The sequence below is a fragment of the Petromyzon marinus genome, unplaced genomic scaffold, assembly GCF_048934315.1.
Source record: "Petromyzon marinus isolate PM22_M1 ecotype Great Lakes invasive population unplaced genomic scaffold, UKy_Petmar_22M1.pri1.0 PM_Scaffold_42, whole genome shotgun sequence".
Taxonomy (NCBI): Eukaryota; Metazoa; Chordata; class Hyperoartia; order Petromyzontiformes; family Petromyzontidae; genus Petromyzon; species Petromyzon marinus.
Genome location: NW_027423413.1, coordinates 43458 through 68438, shown reverse-complemented (window position 1 = coordinate 68438; position 24981 = coordinate 43458). Strand labels below are relative to the sequence as shown.

The window sequence follows — 24981 nt, the reverse complement described above, 5'->3', positions numbered from 1 at the left end:
ATCTGCTGCCGTTAAAAAAAAATAACAGCATCAAAAATTGTGTTACATAGTGTAAATAGTCCTGCAGCGGTGTCGGATTATGTTAGCCTGAATTAAACAAAGACGTCGCATTAAATCATCATAATTATCATGATAATATTACTATAATATCACTACCGTAATATGATCATTATAATAAAGTATCGAATTAAACTCATATATAACGTTAAATTATCATCATTAGAATCATCTTGCTATAATGTTACTATTAGCAATAATATATAACGTTAAATTATATCATCATTATCATCGTAATAACTACTATAATAATATTATAACAATAACATTACAGCTCATGTGGGAGAGTGGGAGAGAGGAGAGGAGGGGGGGTCTCTTATATGCTCTACGATTTACAAACGCTCCCATCACCACAACCTGCTAAAGCGGACTAGCGAATACACAGCCAATCCGCGTGCGGAATCTTCGTCACGTGCCCCGCCGCCGACCAATCAGCGCCAGATCTGCTCACCCTCGTCCACAAGCTTCGAGCCCGCCGAACATTTTAAACGGACGGAGAGAGAGAGAGAGAAAATTTTTTTTTGGGGGGCGGGGGGGGGGTTTAAAACTTTGTGAAAAAAAATAGAAGGTTTGGGGGGGGTAAGGGTGAGGGACCAGCATTAGACGCGAGCTTAATGAAGCTCGAGACCGACCGAGAGGTGAGTAACTTGTCGAGAGGCTAGGCCGCGCGCGACCTCGACTCGTTTCCTAGCGGAGCCTGCGGCGGCAAGGCCTCAAACCCGTGTGTAGGCGAGTTTAGTTTTGTACTTTTTAACTGTTTTATTTTTTAACGGTTTTCGCTTTCGAACGGTTTCAGTTGTCGAAGGGTTTTAGTTAAATTGTTGAAGGTCGCTTTGGTGACGCAGAGTGAGTCTTGTGGGGTTTGTGTGTGTGTGTGGTGCTGTGGTTTTTGAGTGTGGTAAGTGCTGAATCTGGTGGTGTGTTGAGTCTATGGGTGGTGTTGTTAGTACTATGGGTAGTGTTGTTAGTACTATGGGTAGTGTTGTTAGTACTATGGGTAGTGTTGTTAGTACTATGGGTAGTGTTGTTAGTACTATGGGTAGTGTTGTTAGTACTATGGGTAGTGTTGTTAGTACTATGGGTGGTGTTAGTACTATGGGTAGTGTTGTTAGTACTATGGGTATTGTTGTTAGTACTATGGGTATTGTTAGTACTATGGGTAGTGTTGTTAGTACTATGGGTAGTGTTGTTAGTACTATGGGTAGTGTTGTTAGTACTATGGGTAGTGTTGTTAGTACTATGGGTAGTGTTGTTGGTACTATGGGTAGTGTTGTTAGTACTATGGGTAGTGTTAGTACTATGGGTAGTGTTGTTGGTACTATGGGTAGTGTTGAGTCTATGGGTAATGTTGTTAGTACTATGGGTAGTGTTGTTAGTACTATGGGTAGTGTTGTTAGTACTATGGGTATTGTTGAGTCTATGGGTAGTGTTGAGTCTATGGGTAGTGTTGTTAGTACTATGGATAGTGTTGTTAGTACTATGGGTATTGTTGTTAGTACTATGGGTATTGTTGTTAGTACTATGGGTAGTGTTGTTGGTACTATGGGTGGTGTTGTTAGTACTATGGGTAGTGTTGTTAGTACTATGGGTAGTGTTGTTAGTACTATGGGTGGTGTTGTTAATACTATGGGTAGTGTTGTTAGTACTATGGGTAGTGTTGTTAGTACTATGGGTAGTGTTGTTGGTACTATGGGTAGTGTTGTTAGTACTATGGGTAGTGTTGTTGGTACTATGGGTAGTGTTGTTGGTACTATGGGTAGTGTTGTTGGTACTATGGGTAGTGTTGTTAGTACTATGGGTAGTGTTGTTAGTACTATGGGTATTGTTGTTAGTACTATGGGTAGTGTTGTTGGTACTATGGGTAGTGTTGAGTCGATGGGTAGTGTTGTTAGTACTATGGGTATTGTTGAGTCTATGGGTAGTGTTGTTAGTACTATGGGCAGTGTTGAGTCTATGGGCAGTGTTGAGTCTATGGGGCAGTGTTGAGTCTATGGGGCAGTGTTGAGTCTATGGGGCAGTGTTGAGTCTATGGGCAGTGTTAGGTCTATGGGCAGTGTTGAGTCTATGGTGCAGTGTTGAGTCTATGGTGCAGTGTTGAGTCTATGGTGCAGTGTTGAGTCTATGGTGCAGTGTTGAGTCTATGGTGCAGTGTTGAGTCTATGGGTAGTGTTGAGTCTATGGGCAGTGTTGAGTCTATGGTGCAGTGTTGAGTCTATGGGCAGTGTTGCGTCTATGGTGCAGTGTTGAGTCTTTGGGCAGTGTTGAGTCTATGGGAATTGTTGTTAGGTCTATGGGCAGTGTTGTGGTAGTGTAGTCTATCGTAGTGTTGTGTATAGCGGAGTGTATACTGGTGTAGTGTATACTGTAGTGTATCATCATCACGGTCCATGGGTCCAGATAGCAGGCCCTAGTAGTGGGTGGTGTGTCCACTGCTAGACTTTGTCAATTGTTGTTTGTCATAGTACCAGTAGGGTATGGTGTAGTATAGTATATAATGTAGTATAGTAGTGTAGTGTGTATTGTAGTGTATAATGTATAGTAGTGTAGTGTGTATAGTCGTGTAGCATGTATTGTAGTGTAGTGTGTATAGTAGTGTAGCGTGTATAGTAGTGTAGTGTGTATAGTAGTGTAGTGTGTATAGTAGTGTATATAATGTAGTATAGTAGTATATAATGTAGTATAGTAGTGTAGTATAGTAGTGTATAATGTAGTGTAGTGTGTATAGTAGTGTAGTGTGTATAGTAGTGTAGTATAGTAGTGTATGATGTAGTGTAGTAATGTATAATGTATAGTAGTGTAGTGTGTATAGTAGTGTAGTGTGTATAGTAGTGTAGTATATAATGTAGTGTAGTAGTGTATAATGTATAGTAGTGTATAATGTATAGTAGTGTATAATGTATAGTAGTGTAGTGTGTATAGTAGTGTATTGTGTATAGTAGTGTAGTATATAATGTAGTATAGTAGTGTAGTGTGTATAGTAGTGTAGTATAGTAGTGTATAATGTATAGTAGTGTAGTGTGTATAGTAGTGTAGTATAGTAGTGTATAATGTAGTGTAGTAGTGTATAATGTATAGTAGTGTAGTGTGTATAGTAGTGTAGTGTGTATAGTAGTGTAGTATATAATGTAGTATAGTAGTGTAGTGTGTATAGTAGTGTAGTATAGTAGTGTATAATGTATAGTAGTGTAGTGTGTATAGTAGTGTAGTATAGTAGTGTATAATGTATAGTAGTGTAGTGTGTATAGTAGTGTAGTGTAGTATAGTAGTGTAGTATATAATGTAGTATAGTATATAATGTAGTATAGTAGTGTAGTGTGTATAGTAGTGTAGTATAGTAGTGTATAATGTATAGTAGTGTAGTGTGTATAGTAGTGTAGTATAGTAGTGTATAATGTATAGTAGTGTAGTGTGTATAGTAGTGTAGTATAGTAGTGTATAATGTATAGTAGTGTAGTGTGTATAGTAGTGTAGTATAGTAGTGTATAATGTATAGTAGTGTAGCGTGTATAGTAGTGTAGTATAGTAGTGTATAATGTATAGTAGTGTAGTGTGTATAGTAGTGTAGTATATAATGTAGTATAGTAGTGTATAATGTATAGTAGTGTAGTGTGTATAGTAGTGTAGTATAGTAGTGTATAATGTAGTGTAGTAGTGTATAATGTATAGTAGTGTAGTGTGTATAGTAGTGTAGTATATAATGTAGTATAGTAGTGTAGTGTGTATAGTAGTATAGTAGTGTATAATGTATAGTAGTGTAGTGTGTATAGTAGTGTAGTATAGTAGTGTATAATGTATAGTAGTGTGTATAGTAGTGTAGTAGTGTAGTGTGTATAGTAGTGTAGTGTGTATAGTAGTGTAGTATAGTAGTGTAGTATAGTAGTGTATAATGTATAGTAGTGTAGTGTGTATAGTAGTGTAGTATAGTAGTGTAGTGTGTATAGTAGTGTAGTATATAATGTAGTATAGTAGTGTATAATGTATAGTAGTGTAGTGTGTATAGTAGTGTAGTATAGTAGTGTATGATGTATAGTAGTGTAGTGTGTATAGTAGTGTAGTGTGTATAGTAGTATAGTAGTGTAGTGTGTATAGTAGTGTATAATGTATAGTAGTGTAGTGTGTATAGTAGTGTGTATAGTAGTGTAGTATATAATGTAGTATAGTAGTGTAGTATAGTAGTGTATAATGTATAGTAGTGTAGTGTGTATAGTAGTGTAGTATAGTAGTGTATAATGTATAGTAGTGTAGTGTGTATAGTAGTGTAGTGGTGTAGTGTGTATAGTAGTGTAGTCTAGTAGTGTATAATGTATGGTAGCCCTGTATACGCTGACAAATCGACTTGCGAACAGACACCTGTGGAACCCAACTCGTTCTTACGTAGACGTGGTCCCCCCCTCCCCCCGTTTATCCGTACACACATTGTTTCGCGAAGGCCGCTACTCCCTCCTCCCTCCGTGTTAAACAGGAGGGGACTACGTTCTCTCTCCCTCTCTCTCCCTCTCTCTCTCCCTCTCTCTCGCCCCTTGCTGTCAGGTGTAGGGATATGATGAGCACGGGCGGAGGGGCTGACAGCGGCTCACGCAAACTCCTCCACCAGGGCTGCCCGCCGGCGCATGGTGGTGGTGGTGGTGGTGGCGGCGACGACGGTGACGACGTTGCTCCTGCCGCCGAGGAGAAGGGAGATCTGGAGGAGGGAACTTTACAACTTCAGCCGCAGCAGCAGCAGCAGCTGATTGGACAGCAGCCACAGCAGTTACGGCAACAGCAGCAGCAGCAGCAGCAGCTGCTGCAGCTGCAAGTAATACAGCAGCAGCAACAGCAGTTGCAGGAACAGCAGCAGATACAGCAGCAACAGCAGTTGCAGGAGCAGCAGCAGATACAGCAGCAGCAGCAGTTACAGGAGCAGCAGTTACAGGAGCAGCAGCAGCAGTTGCAGGAGGAGCAACAGCAGCAGCAGTTACAGGAGCAACAGCAGCAACAGCAGCTTCAGCAACAGCTGCAAGTCATACAGCAGCAGCAGCAGTTACAGCAGCAACAGCAGCAGCAGCAGGTGAAGCAAATACAGCAGCAGGCACCGCTGCAACAGCAGGATGTTAAGCAGCAGCAGGTGAAGGAAATCCAGCAGCAGGCACAGCAGCAGGCACAGCTGCAGCAGCAGCAGCACGTTAAACAGCAGCAGGTGAAGCAAATACAGCAGCAGGCACCGCTGCAACAGCAGCCAAAGCAACAACAGCAGCAGCTGCAAGTGGGACAGCAGCTCCAGCAGCAGCAGCAGCAGCAGGTGAAGCAAATACAACAGCCACAGCAACTGCTGCAGCCGCACGCTAGGCAGCAGCAGCAGCAGCAGCAACAGCAGCTACAACAGCTGGTGAAACAGCAGCAAGCCATCATGAGCAAGGAACTACCACAAGCAGGGGCCCAGCAGCAACAGCAGCCGCAGCAGGCACAGCAGCCTCCTCCTCCTCCTTCTCAGCAGCAGCAGCAGCAGGTGGTCGCGCAGCCGGCGCAGCTGTTGCAACAGCAACAGCAGCAGCTGCAACAGCAGCTGTTGTTGCAGCAGCAGATACAGCAGCAGCAGCAGACAGCCCGCAAGTCTCCATTACAGCCGCAGCAGCAGCCGCAGCAGCAGCAGCAGCAGCCCCAACTGCTACAGCAACGGCCACAGCAACCTACCAGCTTCACGGTGCAGCAGTATGTTGTGGGGCCGCAGCAGGGTCTGCAGCAGCAGCAGCAGCTTGCCAAGCCTGCCCATCAGAAACTGATGCAGCAGCAGCAGCAGCAACAGTTGCTGTCGCCGCATGCTGTGTTGAAGCAGGGCCTGCAGCAGCAGCAGCAGCAGGTGGTCGTGACACAGCAGCAGCAGCAGCAGAAGGTTGTACTCCAACATGTGACACAGCAGCAGCGGCTGCAGCAGCAGCAGCAGCAGCAAGTGCCGCAGAAGTTGTTGAAGCAGGTGGCGCAACAGGGCACGCAGCACCAGTTGGTACAGCACAAGCAGCAGCAGCAGCAGGCGACTCTGCAGCAGCAGCAGCAGCTCATGCAACAGCAGGTGCTGCTGCAGCAGCAGCACCTGCTGTTGCAGCAGCAGCAGCAACAGCAGCAGCAAGTTCTTATACAGCAGCAGCAGCCGCAGCAGCAGCAGCAGCAAATTCTTATACAGCAGCCGCAGCAGCAGCAGCAAATTCTTATACAGCAGCCGCAGCAGCAGCAGCAAGTTCTTATGCAACAGCAACAGCAGCCGCAGCAGCAGCAACAGCAGCAGCAAGTTCTTATACAGCAGCAGCAACAGCAGCCGCAGCAGCAGCAAGTCTCCGCGCCCTTCACCGTTCAACAGAGGTTAAAACAGCTGCCCTGCACTTCGTTCATACAGGTACGGCTACCACCTCGTCCGGACGTTGGTGCGCTTGTGTGTGCGTGTGTGTGCGCGTTGCCTGTGTGTGTGTGCGTGTGTGTGTGTGCGTGTGTGCGTGTGTGCGTGTGCCTGTGTGTGTGTGCGTGCGTGTGTGTGTGTGTGTGCGGTGCCGGACGGGCAACTCTGTCGTGGACAGTGCTGTGGGGGTAGATCCAATTTTGATTGGCTCCTCCCCTCATGGCATATGTGTCCACCACAGGGGCTAAACGGGGGCTCTGGACGGGTGCGAGGGGCTGGTAACCCCTCCACCTTCAATTAATTACCACGAAACCACGAATTAAACTGAAATATGTAACTAATAAGCTTGTGCCGGAGGCCCCGGGGGGCCAGGCGTCTATGACGTCTCCTGGCCAAACCCCAATTGGCGGAGCCAGGAGATTGAATACCTACCCTCGGGGCTACTCTAGAAACAACGAAAAGCCACTACGGGTGGCCACGTGGAATGTTCGAACGCTCACTGCAGAGGAGAGGCTGCCACTCCTCTGTCGGGAGCTGAACCGGTACCGCCTGGATCTACGCGGCATTCAGGAGGTCCGGTGGACCGGTTCTGGCTCCTGCCACCATGAGGGGTGGACAGTCCTCTACTCGGGGCAGCAGACTGCCAAACAACAGGGTGTGGGTCTTCTTTTGAACAAAAGAATGAAGGGGGCGTGGGAGTGTGGCGGTGAGGTGTGGGAAGCTGTAAGCCCCAGGCTACTTTGGGCTCGCCTTCCCATCAACCGGAGGCCAGGAATGGTGGTCGTGGTTACTTATGCCCCCACCGAAGATGAACATCCGTGGAGGGATGCAGGCAAAGCCGATGAGTCAGATGCCTTCTATGACCTCCTGTCACAGGTGCTGGCTAAAGTGGCCCCTCGGGATAGAGTCATCATGTTGGGTGACTTCAATGCCCGAGTTGGTCATGATACTGGCACCTGGTCTGGAGTGATTGGAGGGCATGGGCCAGATCAGCTCAATAACAACGGTAGGAGGCTGCTAGATTTTTGTGCAGCCCATGGGCTTGTAATTACCAACACGCTGTTCCGGCATCGGCGCATCCACACAACATCATGGATGCATGCCGGGTCCAAGCAAGAACATCTGCTGGACTACATAGTGACGGACCAGCGAATGCGAGCCCATGTCCTTGACACCAGGACCTACCGTGGAGCTGATCTGCCCTCTGACCATCGACTAGTCATCTGTAAGATGCGCCTGCCATTCTTCCACTCCGGTGGTGGGTGTACACCCAGGACCCCATTCCAACATAAGCGAGAATTTCAACAACGCTTGTGGCTGGGATTGGCATCGTCCCCGACTCCTCCTGATGTCGAGGGTAAATGGGCGAGGTTTAGGACTGTGACTCATGCAGCTGCAATGGCTGCTTTGGGTACGCGGTCCAGACCTCCCCAGAGACCCTGGCTGACAGAGGAGGTGTTCAGGATGGTTGAGAAAAAGCGACAGGCCCACTGTCATCGGCTACAGAATCCCACGTCAGAGAATGAGGAGGCTTACCGCAGCCTTCGCTCGGAGGTTCGGAGAGTCGTGAGGCGCTGCAAGGATGGGTGGTGGTCGCGGGTTGCTGAGGAGATGGAGTCTGCCTCAGTGGCCCGTGATCACAAATCTCTAATTAACTCCATCAAAAAAGTAACCTTCAGCGCCACACCTATTACCATCATTAGGGGAAAAAACGGTGATCCAATCTCCGACCCCCAGGAACAGGTTCGCAGATTTGCTGAGCATTTCTGTGAGGTCCTGGGGGAGGGAAAATCCCTCAGCCAGGAAAACATCGTGGCACAAAGTGAGGATGACCCTGCTGAGGCTGCGGTGCCTCAAATATTGGAAGAAGTCACCCCCTGTGAGTGGCTGGCTGAGGTGCCATCTGCTGAGGAAGTATTGAAGGCGATCCGGAGTCTGAGACCAGGAAAGGCAGCGGGCAGAGATGATCTCCCAAGCAAAATGCTGAGGGAGGGTGGCGTTTGTGTACAGACTGCCCTATATGACATCATAACAACAGTCTGGACCACTGGACGGGTTCCGCAGGATTGGAAGGATGCCCTGGTGGTCCCCCTTTTTAAGAAGGGGGACCGCACAGACTGTAACAACTACAGGGGCATCTCACTCCTCAGTGTGCCGGGAAAGGTCCTGGCAAGGATTATTCAGCATCGCCTTGCCAGGCACGCTGAGGAGAGGCTTGCGGAGCCCCAATGCGGTTTCAGGAAAGGGCGGTCCTGCACAGATGCCATATTTTCTGTCCGTCTGCTACAGCAGAGGTATAGGGAATTCCAACAAGACCTACATCTCTGCTTTATTGACCTGGTCAAGGCCTATGATACCATCAGTAGGCCTGGGCTCTGGGTCGTTCTTCGTGCTTTTGGAGTACCTGACCCTCTGCTCACGATCATTAAGGACCTTCATGATGGTGAGCGGGCCCGGGTAAAACTACGTGGCCGGGAGTCAGAGCCATTCCCTGTACACCCTGGGGTGCGACAGGGATGTCCTTTGGCTCCCACATTATTTAACATCTATTTTGACCACGTAGTTCGTGAAGCCTTCAATAGCTGTACAAGGGGAATCTCCATATGGTACAGATATAATGGGAGGCTAATCGATGCCCGGGTGCGGTCAAGGGATGGCTCCCTATTGCTCAACCACGTTATGTATGCTGATGATTTGGTAATAGCTGCTCAGTCAGAGGAGGAGTTGGAGATGCTGCTGCTGAGACTGGAGCGTGCCACTAAGAGGTGGGGCCTTACCATCAGCCCCACCAAAACTAAGCACCTGCCTGGGTATTTTGTACCATCGGACACTCCACCCCCACAACTCCCAATCGGTGATGGGGAAGTTGTGGAGAGAGTGGAGAGTTTCCCATACCTGGGCAGTGTGCTTATGACTGGCTCCAGTTTAACAGCAGAGGTCTCACTCCGAATCAGTCGAGCGGCAATATCTTTTCATCGGTTGCGTAACGCTGTGTGGAAGCTACCTGGTCTGTCGCTCCGCACTAAGCTTCAGGTCTTCTCGGCCACGGTCATTCCCTCCCTTCTCTACGCTTGCGAAACGTGGACCCCCCTAATGGAACATCTTCGCCGGTTAGAAACATTTAGGCTGGCCTGCCTACGATCCATCCTGGGTTTAACCAGACTGGATTGTGTGAGGAGCTCACAAATCCTTGAAAGATCTGGGCAGGGTCCCATCGGTGAGCTCCTCCGGCAGGCAAGGCTGCGATGGCTGGGTCATGTAGCCCGCATGCCCAGCCACCGCATGCCGAAACAGCTTTTGTTTGGCCGGATTGAGGGGGCTAAGCGGGCGCGGCACGGGCTAGAGAAGAGATGGAGTGATGTGGTACAGGAGGACGTGGAGCTGAGTGGACTTGCCGATGACTGGTATCAGCGGTGTCAAGATCGGCCTCTGTGGAGGAGGCTCGTGAAGGATGCTACTGGGCAGTTGGAGGCAGTCGCCCTCCAACAACAACGGAGGGCGGAGGAGCGACGCTCACAACAACGAGCGGAGCGCCGGGTGGCTAAAGCACAGCAGGTTGGCACAGTAGGGGGCACAGGTGGTGCATCAGCCAGTCATCTCAGTCAGTCGACCCGTGGCACCTGGGTCTGCCCAGTGACCTCCTGCCAGCGGGCGTTCGACACTCCACGTGGCCTCACGGTGCACATAGCCTGGCACAAGCGTCGTGGTGACGTCACCGCCACTTAGTGGCGAATGGCGGTTGTTGTTGTTGTGCGTGTGTGCGTGTACGTTGAGTACCTCCTCGCGGTGCCGGACGGGCAACTCTGTCGTGGACAATGCTGTGGGGGGGAGGGCCAATTCCGATTGGCTCCTCCCCTCTCGTGGCGTCCGTGTCCACCACAGGGGCTAAACGGGGGCTCTGGACGGGTGCGAGGGGCTGGTAACCCCTCCACCTTCAATTAATTACCACGAAACCACGAGTTACATATGGAACTAATAAGCTTGAGCGTTGTGATGGCAACGGTGATCAATGCTGCTGATGACGACGGTGATGACGGTGACGATGATGACGGTGCCGATGACGGTGACGATGGTGATGATGATGACAGTGAGAGTGTTGTGATGGCTACGGTGATCAATGCTGCTGACGATGATGACGATGGTGATGATGATGACGGTGACGATGATGATGGTGATGATGATGATGACGACAAGAGTGTTGTGATAGCTACGGTGATCAATGCTGCTGACGATGACGACGACGACGATGGTGATGATGGCGATGATGATGACGGTGACGATGATGATGATGGCGATGACGGTGACGATGATGATGATGACGATGGTGATGACGGTGACGATGGTGATGATGATGACAATGAGAGTGTTGTGATAGCTACGGTGATCAATGCTGCTGACGATGATGACGGTGACGATGATGATGACTGTGACGATGATGATGACAACGAGAGTGTTGTGATAGCTTCGGTGATCAATGCTGCTGACGACGATGATGATGATGGCGATGATGATGACGGTGACGACGATGACGATGATGACAACGAGAGCGTTGTGACGGCTACGGTGACCATTGCCGCCGCCGGCGACAGAAACCATGTCAACGGTTCTCCTTACCCCCACAGCTCTCCGCCGCTCCCGTGAGCCTTCAGAGGGTCCTGTCATCCGCCACGGCCGCCACGGCCGCCACGGCCGCCACCACCACCACCACGTCGGCAGCTTCGCGATCGGCGGCGGCCACCGCAACCCTCGGCACCACGAGCCCAGCCCCTTCCGTTGACGTCGCCGCTGTCGCCGCTGTCGCCGCTGTCGCCGCTGTCGCCACCGCCACACCGCCAGTCCTTTCCAACGCAAACGCCGGCGGCGCTGCTTCCACGGCCGGCGTTGGCCCCAGCGCTTCGCAGCAGCAGCAGCTACAGCAGCTACAGCAGCTGCAGCAGCAGCAGCAGCAGCAGCAGCTGCAGCAGCAGCAGCAACAGCAGCAGCAGCAGCAGCTTGTATTGCCAAGCAACGTCACGCTGCAGCAAGAAGCGGCGGCTCCGATTCTCGGAAGCGCCGCGGGAAGCATCGGAAGCATCGGAAGCATCGGAAGCATCGGAAGCATCGGAAGCATCGGAAGCACCGCGGGGGGGATCGTGGGAAGCGCCGCGGGAAGCATCGGAAGCACCGCGGCGGGGATCGTGGGAAGCGCCGCGGGAAGCATCGGAAGCGCCGCGGGGAGCGCCGCGGGGAGCGCCGCGGGGAGCGCCTCACCTGGGGCGCCGGTGGCCGGCGGGAGCGAAAGCGCCGCCGCGGGAGTGTGCCCGGGATCGCTGCGGGAGCGGCGCCTGGCCGCGCTTCCCGGAAGCACGGTGCACCACTTGGGGCCCACCGGCGGCAGCGGTGCCGTCAGCATCGCCGGCGTCTCCCCGCAGCTCAGCAGCCTCATACGGGGGCAGCTGCTGCCACAGCACGTCAGCGGTGCCGGGGGCACTGCCCTGCTGCAGCAGCAGCAGCAGCAGCAGCAGCAGGCGGTCTCGCAGGTGAATACTTCACGCTGTGTGTGTGGTGTGTGCTGTGTGTGGTGTGTGCTGTGTGTAGTGTGGTGTGTGTGTAGTGTGCTGTGTGTAGTGTGTAGTGTGCTGTGTGTAGTAGTACACTATACACAGGACACTGCTGTGTGTGGTGTGCTGTGTGGTGTGTGTACTGTGCTGTGTGTAGTGTACTGTGCTGTGTGTAGTGTGCTGTGTGTAGTGTGTAGTGTGGTGTGCTGTGTGTAGTGTACAGTGTGTAGTGTACTGTGTGTAGTGTGCTGTGTGTAGTGTGCTGTGTGTAGTGTGCTGTGTGTAGTGTGCTGTGTGTAGTGTGTAGTGTGTGCTGTGTGTAGTGTGTGCTGTGTGTAGTGTGTAGTGTGTGCTGTGTGTAGTGTGTGCTGTGTGTAGTGTGTGCTGTGTGTAGTGTGTGCTGTGTGTAGTGTGCTGTGTGTAGTGTACTGCGTGTAGTGTGCTGTGTGTAGTAATTAGTGTAGTGCACTAGTGTATAGTGTGTATAGTGTATAGAGTAGTGTAGTAGTGTATAGTGTAGTATACTAGTACAGAACTAGTGTGTAGTGCACTAGTGTGTATAGAAGTGTATAGTGTACAGCTCAAAGACAATGCCACTATCAAAGTAATTGATAGGTGTTGACTTTAACATAGCCATTTGTGCGACCAGTCACAAGCTAATCACTCAGTTATTTCAATGCTAAATTCTCCTGTTTGATTTGTACTAGGTGCCTCTGTGGATGTGTAGGTGTTGACTTTAACATAGCCATTCCTGTGACCAGTCACAAGCTTATCCCTCAGTTATTTCAATGCTAAATTCTCCTGTTTGATTTGTACTAGGTGCCTCTGTGGATGTGTAGGTGTTGACTTTGACATAGCCATTTCTGTGACCAGTCACAAGCTAATCCCTCAGCTGTTTCAATGCTAAATTCTCCTGTTTGATTTGTATTAGGTGCCTCTGTGGATGTGTAGGTGTTGACTTTAACATAGCCATTTGTGCGACCAGTCACAAGCTAATCCCGCAGCTATTTGCACAAGCTAATCCCTTAGCTATTTCAATGCTACATTACTAGTTGCCTCTGTGGATGTGTAGGTTTTGACTTTAACATAGCCATTCCTGTGACCAGTCACAAGCTAATCCCTCAGTTATTTCAATGCTAAATTCTCCCTGTTTGATTTGTACTAGGTGCCTCTGTGGATGTGTAGGTGTTGACTTTAACATAGCCATTTGTGCGACCAGTCACAAGCTAATCCCTCAGTTATTTCAATGCTAAATTCTCCTGTTTGATTTGTACTAGGTGCCTCTGTGGATGTGTAGGTTTTGACTTTAACATAGCCATTCCTGTGACCAGTCACAAGCTAATCCCTCAGTTATTTCAATGCTAAATTCCCCTGTTTGATTTGTACTAGGTGCCTCTGTGGATGTGTAGGCTTTGACTTTAACATAGCTATTTCTATGACCAGTCACAAGCTAATCCTTCAGTTATTTAAATGCTAAATTCTCCTGTTTGATTTGTACTAGGTGCCTCTGTGGATGTGTAGGTTTTGACTTTAACATAGCCATTCCTGTGACGAGTCACAAGCTAATCCCTCAGTTATTTCAATGCTAAATTCTCCTGTTTGATTTGTACTAGGTGCCTTTGTGGATGTGTAGGTGTTGACTTTAACATAGCCATTTCTGTGACCAGTCACAAGCTAATCCCTCAGTTATTTCAATGCTAAATTCTCCTGTTTGATTTGTACTAGGTGCCTCTGTGGATGTGTAGGTGTTGACTTTAACATAGCCATTTCTGTGACCAGTCACAAGCTAATCCCTCAGTTATTTCAATGCTAAATTCTCCTGTTTGATTTGTACTAGGTGCCTCTGTGGATGTGTAGGTTTTGACTTTAACATAGCCATTCCTGTGACCAGTCACAAGCTAATCCCTCAGTTATTTCAATGCTAAATTCTCCTGTTTGATTTGTACTAGGTGCCTCTGTGGATGTGTAGGCTTTGACTTTAACATAGCTATTTCTATGACCAGTCACAAGCGAATCCTTCAGTTATTTCAATGCTAAATTCTCCTGTTTGATTTGTACTAGGTGCCTCTGTGGATGTGTAGGTTTTGACTTAAACATAGCCATTCCTGTGACCAGTCACAAGCTAATCCCTCAGTTATTTCAATGCTAAATTCTCCTGTTTGATTTGTACTAGGTGCCTCTGTGGATGTGTAGGCTTTGACTTTAACATAGCTATTTCTATGACCAGTCACAAGCTAATCCTTCAGTTATTTCAATGCTAAATTCTCCTGTTTGATTTGTACTAGGTGCCTCTGTGGATGTGTAGGTTTTGACTTTAACATAGCCATTCCTGTGACCAGTCACAAGCTAATCCCTCAGTTATTTCAATGCTAAATTCTCCTGTTTGATTTGTACTAGGTGCCTCTGTGGATGTGTAGGCTTTGACTTTAACACGGCTATTTCTGTGACCAGTCACAAGCTAATCCCTCAGCTGTTTCAACGCTAAATTCTCCTGTTTGATTTGTACTAGGTGCCTCTGTGGATGTGTAGGTGTTGACTTTAACATAGCCATTTGTGCGACCAGTCACAAGCTAATTCCTCAGTTATTTCAATGCTAAATTCTCCTGTTTGATTTGTACTAGGTGCCTCTGTGGATGTGTAGGTGTTGACTTTAACATAGCCATTCCTGTGACCAGTCACAAGCTAATCCCTCAGTTATTTCAATGCTAAATTCTCCTGTTTGATTTGTACTAGGTGCCTCTGTGGATGTGTAGGTGTTGACTTTAACATAGCCATTTCTGTGACCAGTCACAAGCTAATCCCTCAGTTATTTCAATGCTAAATTCTCCTGTTTGATTTGTACTAGGTGCCTCTGTGGATGTGTAGGTGTTGACTTTAACATAGCCATTTCTGTGACCAGTCACAAGCTAATCCCTCAGTTATTTCAATGCTAAATTCTCCTGTTTGATTTGTACTAGGTGCCTCTGTGGATGTGTAGGTTTTGACTTTAACATAGCCATTCCTGTGACCAGTCACAAGCTAATCCCTCAGTTATTTCAATGCTAAATTCTCCTGTTTGATTTGTACTAGGTGCCTCTGTGGATGTGTAGGCTTTGACTTTAACACGGCTATTTCTGTGACCAGTCACAAGCTAATCCCTCAGCTGTTTCAACGCTAAATTCTCCTGTTTGATTTGTACTAGGTGCCTCTGTGGATGTGTAGGTGTTGACTTTAACATAGCCATTTGTGCGACCAGTCACAAGCTAATTCCTCAGTTATTTCAATGCTAAATTCTCCTGTTTGATTTGTACTAGGTGCCTCTGTGGATGTGTAGGTTTTGACTTTAACATAGCCATTCCTGTGACCAGCCACAAGCTAATCCCTCAGTTATTTCAATGCTAAATTCTCCTGTTTGATATGTACTAGGTGCCTCTGTGGATGTGTAGGTGTTGACTTTAACATAGCCATTTGTGCGACCAGTCACAAGCTAATTCCTCAGTTATTTCAATGCTAAATTCTCCTGTTTGATTTGTACTAGGTGCCTCTGTGGATGTGTAGGTGTTGACTTTAACATAGCCATTTGTGCGACCAGTCACAAGCTAATCCTTCAGCTATTTAAATGCTAAATTACTAGTTGCCTCTGTGGATGTGTAGGTGTTGACTTGAACATAGCCATTTCTGTGACCAGTCACAAGCTAATCCCTCAGTTATTTCAATGCTAAATTCTCCTGTTTGATTTGTACTAGGTGCCTCTGTGGATGTGTAGGTGTTGACTTTAACGTAGCCATTCCTGCGACCGGTCACAAGCTAATCCCTCAGCTATTTGATTTGTAAACCCCCTTTGTCAAGGTGCCTCACTTTAAAAGTCGCTACGAATCCTAACACCGTTCATTGAAGCTCTGTCGTCCCGACAGGTCTGTTCCTTTCACCTGAAGAAAGAACCAAAGAAGGTCTCATATATGTAGATCACGTGGATAGGTTCAAATCTCCGTAAATGTATACACGGGGCAAAGTTGCGATTGTGTGCGTGTCCGTTCGAAAATGTTTAGCGTACTTCCAGACACGCAACAAACTGTAAATTTGCCACGTGGGTGCTTCACAGACTGTACACCGTGCAAACGTTCTACAACTACACCCTTGGGTTTTATCTTTTGCGCGGCAAAGCGAGCTGTGACGTCACATCTGTCACGTGACCCACGCACGTGGAAGCGTCACGCGGTTTAGCGCGCTGTCTGTGTGTGTGTGTCTGTGTTTGTGTGTCTGTGTGTGTGTGTGTCTTCTGTGTGTGTGTGTCTGTGTGTCTGTGTGTGTGTGTGGCAAAACAACCCCCTACCTCCTCGCGGTGCCGGACGGGCAACTCTGTGGTGGACAGCGCTGTGGGGGGAGATCCAATTTTGATTGGCTCCTCCCCTCATGGCATATGTGTCCACCACAGGGGCTAAACGGGGGCTCTGGACGGGTGCGAGGGGCTGGTAACCCCTCCACCTTCAATTAATTACCACGAAACCACGAATTAAACTGAAATATATAACTAATAAGCTTGTGCCGGAGGCCCCGGGGGGCCAGGCGTCTATGACGTCTCCTGGCCAAACCCCAATTGGCGGAGCCAGGAGATTGAATACCTACCCTCGGGGCTACTCCAGAAACAACGAAAAGCCACTACGGGTGGCCACGTGGAATGTTCGAACGCTCACTGCAGAGGAGAGGCTGCCACTCCTCTGTCGGGAGCTGGACCGGTACCGCCTGGATCTATGCGGCATTCAGGAGGTCCGGTGGACCGGCTCTGGCTCCTGCCACCATGAGGGGTGGACAGTCCTCTACTCGGGGCAGCAGACTGCCAAACAACAGGGTGTGGGTCTTCTTTTGAACAAAAGAATGAAGGGGGCGTGGGAGCGTGGCGGTGAGGTGTGGGAAGCTGTAAGCCCCAGGCTACTTTGGGCTCGCCTCCCATCAACCGGAGGCGAGGAATGGTGGTCGTGGTTACTTATGCCCCCACCGAAGATGAACATCCGTGGAGGGATGCAGGCAAAGCCGATGAGTCAGATGCCTTCTATGACCTCCTGTCACAGGTGCTGGCTAAAGTGGCCCCTCGGGATAGAGTCATCATGTTGGGTGACTTCAATGCCCGAGTTGGTCATGATACTGGCACCTGGTCTGGAGTGATTGGAGGGCATGGGCCAGATCAGCTCAATAACAACGGTAGGAGGCTGCTAGATTTTTGTGCAGCCCATGGGCTTGTAATTAACCAACACGCTGTTCCGGCATCGGCGCATCCACACAACATCATGGATGCATGCCGGGTCCAAGCAAGAACATCTGCTGGACTACATAGTGACGGACCAGCGAATGCGAGCCCATGTCCTTGACACCAGGACCTACCGTGGAGCTGATCTGCCCTCTGACCATCGACTAGTCATCTGTAAGATGCGCCTGCCATTCTTCCACTCCGGTGGTGGGTGTACATCCAGGACCCCATTCCAACATAAAGTGGCCTGGTCTCAGTTATCTGATGAAAGTTGCAAGCGAGAATTTCATCATCGCTTGCGGCTGGGATTGGCATCGTCCCCGACTCCTCCTGATGTCGAGGGTAAATGGGCGAGGTTTAGGACTGTGACTCATGCAGCTGCAATGGCTGCTTTGGGTACGCGGTCCAGACCTCCACAGAGACCCTGGCTGACAGAGGAGGTGTTCAGGATGGTTGAGAAAAAGCGACAGGCCCACTGTCATCGGCTACAGAATCCCATGTTAGAGAATGAGGAGGCTTACCGCAGCCTTCGCTCGGAGGTTCGGAGAGCCGTGAGGCGCTGCAAGGATGGGTGGTGGTCGCGGGTTGCTGAGGAGATGGAGTCTGCCTCAGTGGCCGTGATCACAAATCTCTATTTAACTCCATCAAAAAAGTAACCTGCAGCGCCACACCTATTACCATCATTAGGGGAAAAAACGGTGATCCAATCTCCGACCCCCAGGAACAGGTTCGCAGATTTGCTGAGCATTTCTGTGAGGTCCTGGGGGAGGGAAAATCCCTCAGCCAGGAAAACATCGTGGCACAAAGTGAGGATGACCCTGCTGAGGCTGCGGTGCCTCAAATATTGGAAGAAGTCACCCCCTGTGAGTGGCTGGCTGAGGTGCTATCTGCTGAGGAAGTATTGAAGGCGATCCGGAGTCTGAGACCAGGAAAGGCAGCGGGCAGAGATGATCTCCCAAGCGAAATGCTGAGGGAGGGTGGCGTTTGTGCACAGACTGCCCTATATGACATCATAACAACAGTCTGGACCACTGGACGGGTTCCGCAGGATTGGAAGGATGCCCTGGTGGTCCCCCTTTTTAAGAAGGGGGACCGCACAGACTGTAACAACTACAGGGGCATCTCACTCCTCAGTGTGCCGGGAAAGGTCCTGTCAAGGATTATTCAGCATCGCCTTGCCAGGCACGCTGAGGAGAGGCTTGCGGAGCCCCAATGCGGTTTCAGGAAAGGGCGGTCCTGCACAGATGCCATATTTTCTGTCCGTCTGCTACAGCAGAGGTGTAGGGAATTCCAACAAGACCTACATCTCTGCTTTATTGACCTGGTCAAGGCCTATGATACCATCAGTAGGCCTGGGCTCTGGGTCGTTCTTCGTGCTTTTGGAGTACCTGACCCTCTGCTCACGATCATTAAGGACCTTCATGATGGTGAGCGGGCCCGGGTAAAACTACGTGGCCGGGAGTCAGAGCCATTCCCTGTACACCTTGGGGTGCGACAGGGATGTCCTCTGGCTCCCACATTATTTAACATCTATTTTGACCACGTAGTTCGTGAAGCCTTCAATAGCTGTACCGGGGGAATCTCCATATGGTACAGATATAATGGGAGGCTAATCGATGCCCGGGTGCAGTCAAGGGATGGCTCCCTATTGCTCAACCACGTTATGTATGCTGATGATTTGGTAATAGCTGCTCAGTCAGAGGAGGAGTTGGAGACGCTGCTGCTGAGACTGGAGCGTGCCACTAAGAGGTGGGGCCTTACCATCAGCCCCACCAAAACTAAGCACCTGCCTGGGTATTTTGTACCATCGGACACTCCACCCCCACAACTCCCAATCGGTGATGGGGCAGTTGTGGAGAGAGTGGAGAGTTTCCCATACCTGGGCAGTGTGCTTATGACTGGCTCCAGTTTAACAGCAGAGGTCTCACTCCGAATCAGTCGAGCGGCAATATCTTTTCATCGGTTGCGTAACGCTGTGTGGAAGCTACCTGGTCTGTCGCTCCGCACTAAGCTTCAGGTCTTCTCGGCCACGGTCATTCCCTCCCTTCTCTACGCTTGCGAAACGTGGACCCCCCTAATGGAACATCTTCGCCGGTTAGAAACATTTAGGCTGGCCTGCCTACGATCCATCCTGGGTTTAACCAGGCTGGATTGTGTGAGGAGCTCACAAATCCTTGAAAGATCTGGGCAGGGTCCCATCGGTGAGCTCCTCCGGCAGGCAAGGCTGCGATGGCTGGGTCATGTAGCCGCATGCCCAGCCACCGCATGCCGAAACAGCTTTTGTTTGGCCGGATTGAGGGGGCTAAGCGGGCGCGGCACAGGCTAGAGAAGAGATGGAGTGACGTGGTACAGGAGGACGTGGAGCTGTGTGGACTTGCCGATGACTGGTACCAGCGGTGTCAAGATCGGCCTCTGTGGAGGAGGCTCGTGAAGGATGCTACTGGGCAGTTGGAGGCAGTCGCCCTCCAACAACAACGGAGGGCGGAGGAGCGACGCTCACAACAGCGAGCGGAGCGCCGGGTGGCTAAAGCACAGCAGGTTGGCACAGTAGGGGGCACAGGTGGTGCATCAGCCAGTCATCTCAGTCAGTCGACCCGTGGCACCTGCTGGGTCTGCCCCGTGACCTCCTGCCAGCGGGCGTTCGACACTTCACGTGGCCTCAGGGTGCACATAGCCTGGCACAAGCGTCGTGGTGACGTCACCGCCACTTAGTGGCGAATGGCGGTTGTTGTTGTTGTCTATGTGTGTGTGTGTCACTGTGTGTCTGTGAGTGTGTGTCTGTGTGTGTGTGTGTGTCTGTGTGTGTCTGTGTGTGTGTGTGTCTGTGTGTGTGTGTCTGTGTGTGTGTGTGTCTGTGTGTGTGTGTGTCTGTGTGTGTGTGTGTGTGTCTGTGTGTGTGTGTGTGTCTGTGTGTGTCTGTGTGTGTGTGTGTGTGTGTCTGTGCACGGAAGCACACGCACACACAGACACACACGCACGCAGAGCACTCGCAACCTCTCCATCCTCCCTCGACCCCTCACCTCCTCACCCCCCCCACCCCCCACCTTGCCCCCCCCCCCCCCCCCCCCATCCTCCCGCAGGCCCTGGGCCTCTCCCCGCCGCTCCACCGGCGCTGCCCGCGGGGGCTGCCCAGGCCGCCGCCCAGGCCGCCCAGGCCGCCGCCCAGGCCGTCGGCACCGGCAGCGTGCATCAGCAGCATCATCAGCATCATCATCAGCAGCATCATCAGCAGCAGCATCAGCAGCAGCAGCAGCAGCAGCAGCAGCAGCTGGCTCGGCTGCGCTGCAGCGTGGCGGAGGTGCGGCGGGCTCAGCTGGAAGGCCTCCGTGGACGTCACCGTCGCCTGCTGCTGGAGGCCCTCTTCCTCAAGGGGGGCGGCAACATGGTGGACTTCCCGGCCTTCTGCCGGAGGCCCGGACACACGGCCGTCACCACGCTGCAGCAGAGCGAGCTGGAGGGTGGTGGTGGTGGTGGTGGTGGCGGTGGTGGCGGTGGTGGTGGTGGCGGTGGCGGTGGTGGCGGTGGCGGTGGTGGCGGTGGTGGTGGTGGTGGTGGCGGTGGTGGTGCCGTCGGAGTCCTGGTGGACGAGTCGAGGTGCCGAGTGATTAACGACGAGGTGAGTGTGGTGAGCGAGTGGTGGTGAGGGGGGAGGGGGGGTGGTGAGTGGTGGTGAGGGGGGAGGGGGGGGTGAGTGTGGTTGTGGTGAGTGGTGGGTGAGTGGTGGGTGAGTATGGTGAGTGGTGGGTGAGTGTGGTGAGTGGTGGGTGAGTGGTCAGTGGTGGGTGAGTGGTGGGTGAGTGGTGAGTGGTGGGTGAGTGGTGGGTGAGTGGTGAGTGGTGGGTGAGTGGTGGGTGAGTGGTGAGTGGTGGGTGAGTGAGTGGTGAGTGGTGGGTGAGTCTGATGAGTGGTGGGTGAGTGGTCAGTGGTGGGTGAGTGGTGGGTGAGTGGGTGAGTGTGGTGGGTGAGTGGTGAGTGGTGGGTGAGTGGTGGGTGAGTGGTGAGTGGTGGGTGAGTGGTGGGTGAGTGGTGGGTGAGTGGTGGGTGAGTGGTGGTGAGTGGTGGGTGAGTGTGGTGAGTGGTGAGTGTGATGAGTGGTGGGTGAGTGGTGGGTGAGTGGTGGGTGAGTGGTGGGTGAGTGGTGGGTGAGTGGTGGGTGAGTGGTGAGTGGTAGTGGGGTGAGTGGTGGGTGAGTGGTGGGTGAGTGGTGAGTGGTAGTGGGGTGAGTGGTGGGTGAGTGGTGGGTGAGTGGTGGGTGAGTGGTGAGTGGTAGTGGTGAGTGGTAGTGGGGTGAGTGGTGGGTGAGTGGTGGGTGAGTGTTGGTGAGTGGGTGAGTGGTGAGTGGTGGGTGAGTGAGTGGTGAGTGGTGGGTGAGTGTGGTGAGTCTGATGAGTGGTGGGTGAGTGGTCAGTGGTGGGTGAGTGGTGGGTGAGTGGGTGAGTGTGGTGAGTGGGTGAGTGGTGAGTGAGTGGTGGGTGAGTGGTGGGTGAGTGGTGGTGAGTGTGGTGGGGTGAGTGGTGGTGGGGTGAGTGGTGGGTGAGTGGTGAGTGGTGGGTGAGTGGTGGGTGAGTGGTGGGTGAGTGGGTGAGTGGTGGGTGAGTGGTGAGTGGTGGTGGGGTGAGTGTTGATCCCCCAGTGATCTCCCCGCCCAGGTGAAGGTGGTGACGGCTTGGGACGGCACCCCCGGCACCCCCATTGCCATCGCCACCCAGCTGCCTGCGAGCGTCTCTGCAGCATTCTCACAGCACCTTCACCAGGCGAGGCTCCACTCCCTGCCACCACCCCCCTCCCCACGTGTCTCTCCCCCCCGTGTCTCACCCCACGTGTCTCTCCCTCCGTGTCTCTCCCCCCCGTGTCTCTCCCCACGTGTCTCTCCCCCCGTGTCTCTCCCCACGTGTCTCTCTCCCCGTGTCTCTCCCCCCGTGTCTCTCCCCCCGTGTCTCTCCCCCCGTGTCTCTCCCCCCGTGTCTCTCCCCCCGTGTCTCTCCCCCCGTGTCTCTCCCCCCGTGTCTCTCCCCCCGTGTCTCTCCCCACGTGTCTCTCCCCCCGTGTCTCACCCCACGTGTCTCTCCCCCCGTGTCTCTCCCCCTGTGTCTCCCCCCCCCCCCCCGTGTCTCTCCCCCTGTGTCTCCCCCCCCCCGTGTCTCTCCCCCGTGTCTCTCCCCCGTGTCTCCCCCATCTCACCGTGTCTCCCCCGTGTCTCCCCCATCTCACCGTGTCTCCCCCGTGTCTCCCCCATCTCACCGTGTCTCACCGTGTCTCCCCCATGTCTCACCGTGTCTCCCCCATGTCTCAGGCTGTGTCTCACCGTTCTCCCTCGTGTCTCAGGCTGTGTCTCCCCCGTGTCTCCCCCGTGTCTCCCCCGTGTCTCCCCATCTCACCGTGTCTCCCTTGTCTCTCACCGTGTCTCAGGCTGTGTCTCACCGTGTCTCCCCCGTGTCTCAGGCTGTGTCTCACCGTGTCTCCCCCGTGTCTCAGGCTGTGTCTCCCCGTGTCTCCCCCGTGTCTCAGGCTGTGTCTCACCGTGTCTCACCGTGTCTCACCGTGTCTCCCTTGTCTCTCACCGTGTCTCAGGCTGTGTCTCCCCGTGTCTCAGGCTGTCTCTCTCCCCGTGTCTCAGGCTGTCTCTCTCACCGTGTCTCACTGTCTCTCTCCATGTCTCTCCGTGTCTCACCGTATCTCACCGTGTCTCCCCGTGTCTCCCCCGTGTCTCCCCCGTGTCTCAGGCTGTGTCTCACCGTGTCTCACCGTATCTCACCGTGTCTCCCTTGTCTCTCACCGTGTCTCCCTCGTGTCTCCCCCATGTCTCAGGCTGTCTCACCGTTCTCCCTCGTGTCTCAGGCTGTGTCTCCCCCGTGTCTCCCCCGTGTCTCCCCCATCTCCCCGTGTCTCCCTTGTCTCTCACCGTGTCTCAGGCTGTGTCTCACCGTGTCTCCCCGTGTCTCCCTTGTCTCTCACCGTGTCTCACCGTGTCTCACCGTGTCTCCCCGTGTCTCCCTTGTCTCTCACCGTGTCTCAGGCTGTGTCTCACCGTGTCTCACCGTGTCTCACCGTGTCTCCCTTGTCTCTCACCGTGTCTCAGGCTGTGTCTCACCGTGTCTCACCGTGTCTCCCTTGTCTCTCACCGTGTCTCAGGCTGTGTCTCCCCGTGTCTCAGGCTGTCTCTCTCACCGTGTCTCACTGTCTCTCTCACCGTGTCTCACTGTCTCTCTCCGTGTCTCACCGTGTCTCACCGTGTCTCACCGTATCTCACCGTGTCTCCCCCGTGTCTCCCCCGTGTCTCAGGCTGTGTCTCACCGTGTCTCACCGTGTCTCAGGCTGTGTCTCACCGTGTCTCACCGTGTCTCACCGTGTCTCACCGTGTCTCCCCGTGTCTCCCCCGTGTCTCCCCCGTGTCTCAGGCTGTGTCTCACCGTATCTCACCGTGTCTCCCCCGTGTCTCCCCCGTGTCTCAGGCTGTGTCTCACCGTGTCTCACCGTGTCTCCCTCGTGTCTCCCCCGTGTCTCACCGTGTCTCAGGCTGTGTCTCCCCCATCTCACCATGTCTCACCGTGTCTCAGGCTGTGTCTCCCCGTGTCTCAGGCTGTGTCTCCCCCATCTCACCGTGTCTCAGGCTGTGTCTCACCGTGTCTCCCCGTGTCTCCCTTGTCTCTCACCGTGTCTCACCGTGTCTCACCGTGTCTCCCCGTGTCTCCCTTGTCTCTCACCGTGTCTCAGGCTGTGTCTCACCGTGTCTCACCGTGTCTCCCCGTGTCTCCCTTGTCTCTCACCGTGTCTCAGGCTGTGTCTCCCCGTGTCTCAGGCTGTCTCTCTCACCGTGTCTCACTGTCTCTCTCACCGTGTCTCACTGTCTCTCTCCGTGTCTCACCGTGTCTCACCGTGTCTCACCGTGTCTCAGGCTGTGTCTCACCGTGTCTCACCGTGTCTCACCGTGTCTCACCGTGTCTCACCGTGTCTCACCGTGTCTCCCCGTGTCTCCCCCGTGTCTCCCCCGTGTCTCAGGCTGTGTCTCACCGTATCTCACCGTGTCTCCCCCGTGTCTCCCCCGTGTCTCAGGCTGTGTCTCACCGTGTCTCACCGTGTCTCACCGTGTCTCCCTCGTGTCTCCCCCGTGTCTCACCGTGTCTCAGGCTGTGTCTCCCCCATCTCACCATGTCTCACCGTGTCTCAGGCTGTGTCTCCCCGTGTCTCAGGCTGTGTCTCCCCCATCTCACCGTGTCTCAGGCTGTGTCTCACCGTGTCTCCCCCCCCGTGTCTCCGTGTCTCACCGTGTCTCACCGTGTCTCCCCGTGTCTCCCCGTGTCTCCCCCCCGTGTCTCCGTGTCTCACCGTGTCTCACCGTGTCTCCCCGTGTCTCAGGCTGTGTCTCCAGTTCTGGGCCCAGAAATGGATCCGTTCAGACAACAGCAGCAAGCTTCTGGTAGGCGGGGAGACACACGGGGGGGGGAGACAGGTGGGGAGACACAGGGAGACACGTGGGGAGACACGTGGGGGGGGAGACACGTGGGGAGAGACACGGGGGGGGAGACACGTGGGGACACGGGGAGACAGATACATCTGCACAAACACACATCTACACACACACATACATCTACACACACATCTACACACACACACATCTACACACACACATCTACACACACACACATCTACACACATCCACACACACACATCTACACACACATCTACACACACATCTACACACACATCTACACACACATCTACACACACACACGTACACACACACACATCTACACACACACACACATCTACACACACACACATCTACACACACA

The 24981-nt window shown here is 52.4% G+C and overlaps 1 protein-coding gene across 2 annotated transcripts; it reads left to right on the top strand.

Moving 5' to 3' along the window:
* Positions 1–521: 521 nt before the first annotated feature.
* On the top strand, positions 522–24563 carry LOC142923328 (uncharacterized). 2 transcript variants are annotated; one of them, XM_076064398.1, is made up of 6 exons: positions 522–695; positions 4594–6424; positions 11047–11943; positions 20269–20804; positions 21838–21942; positions 24545–24563. In XM_076064398.1, exons 2-4 carry the CDS (start codon positions 4598–4600, stop codon positions 20791–20793), a joined length of 3249 nt encoding a protein of 1082 aa, XP_075920513.1. In that variant the 5' UTR covers positions 522–695; positions 4594–4597; the 3' UTR covers positions 20794–20804; positions 21838–21942; positions 24545–24563. The 2 variants fall into 2 exon arrangements, with proteins under 2 accessions (XP_075920513.1, XP_075920512.1); XM_076064397.1 differs by having other exon boundaries at positions 4588–6424.
* Positions 24564–24981: the final 418 nt, after the last annotated feature.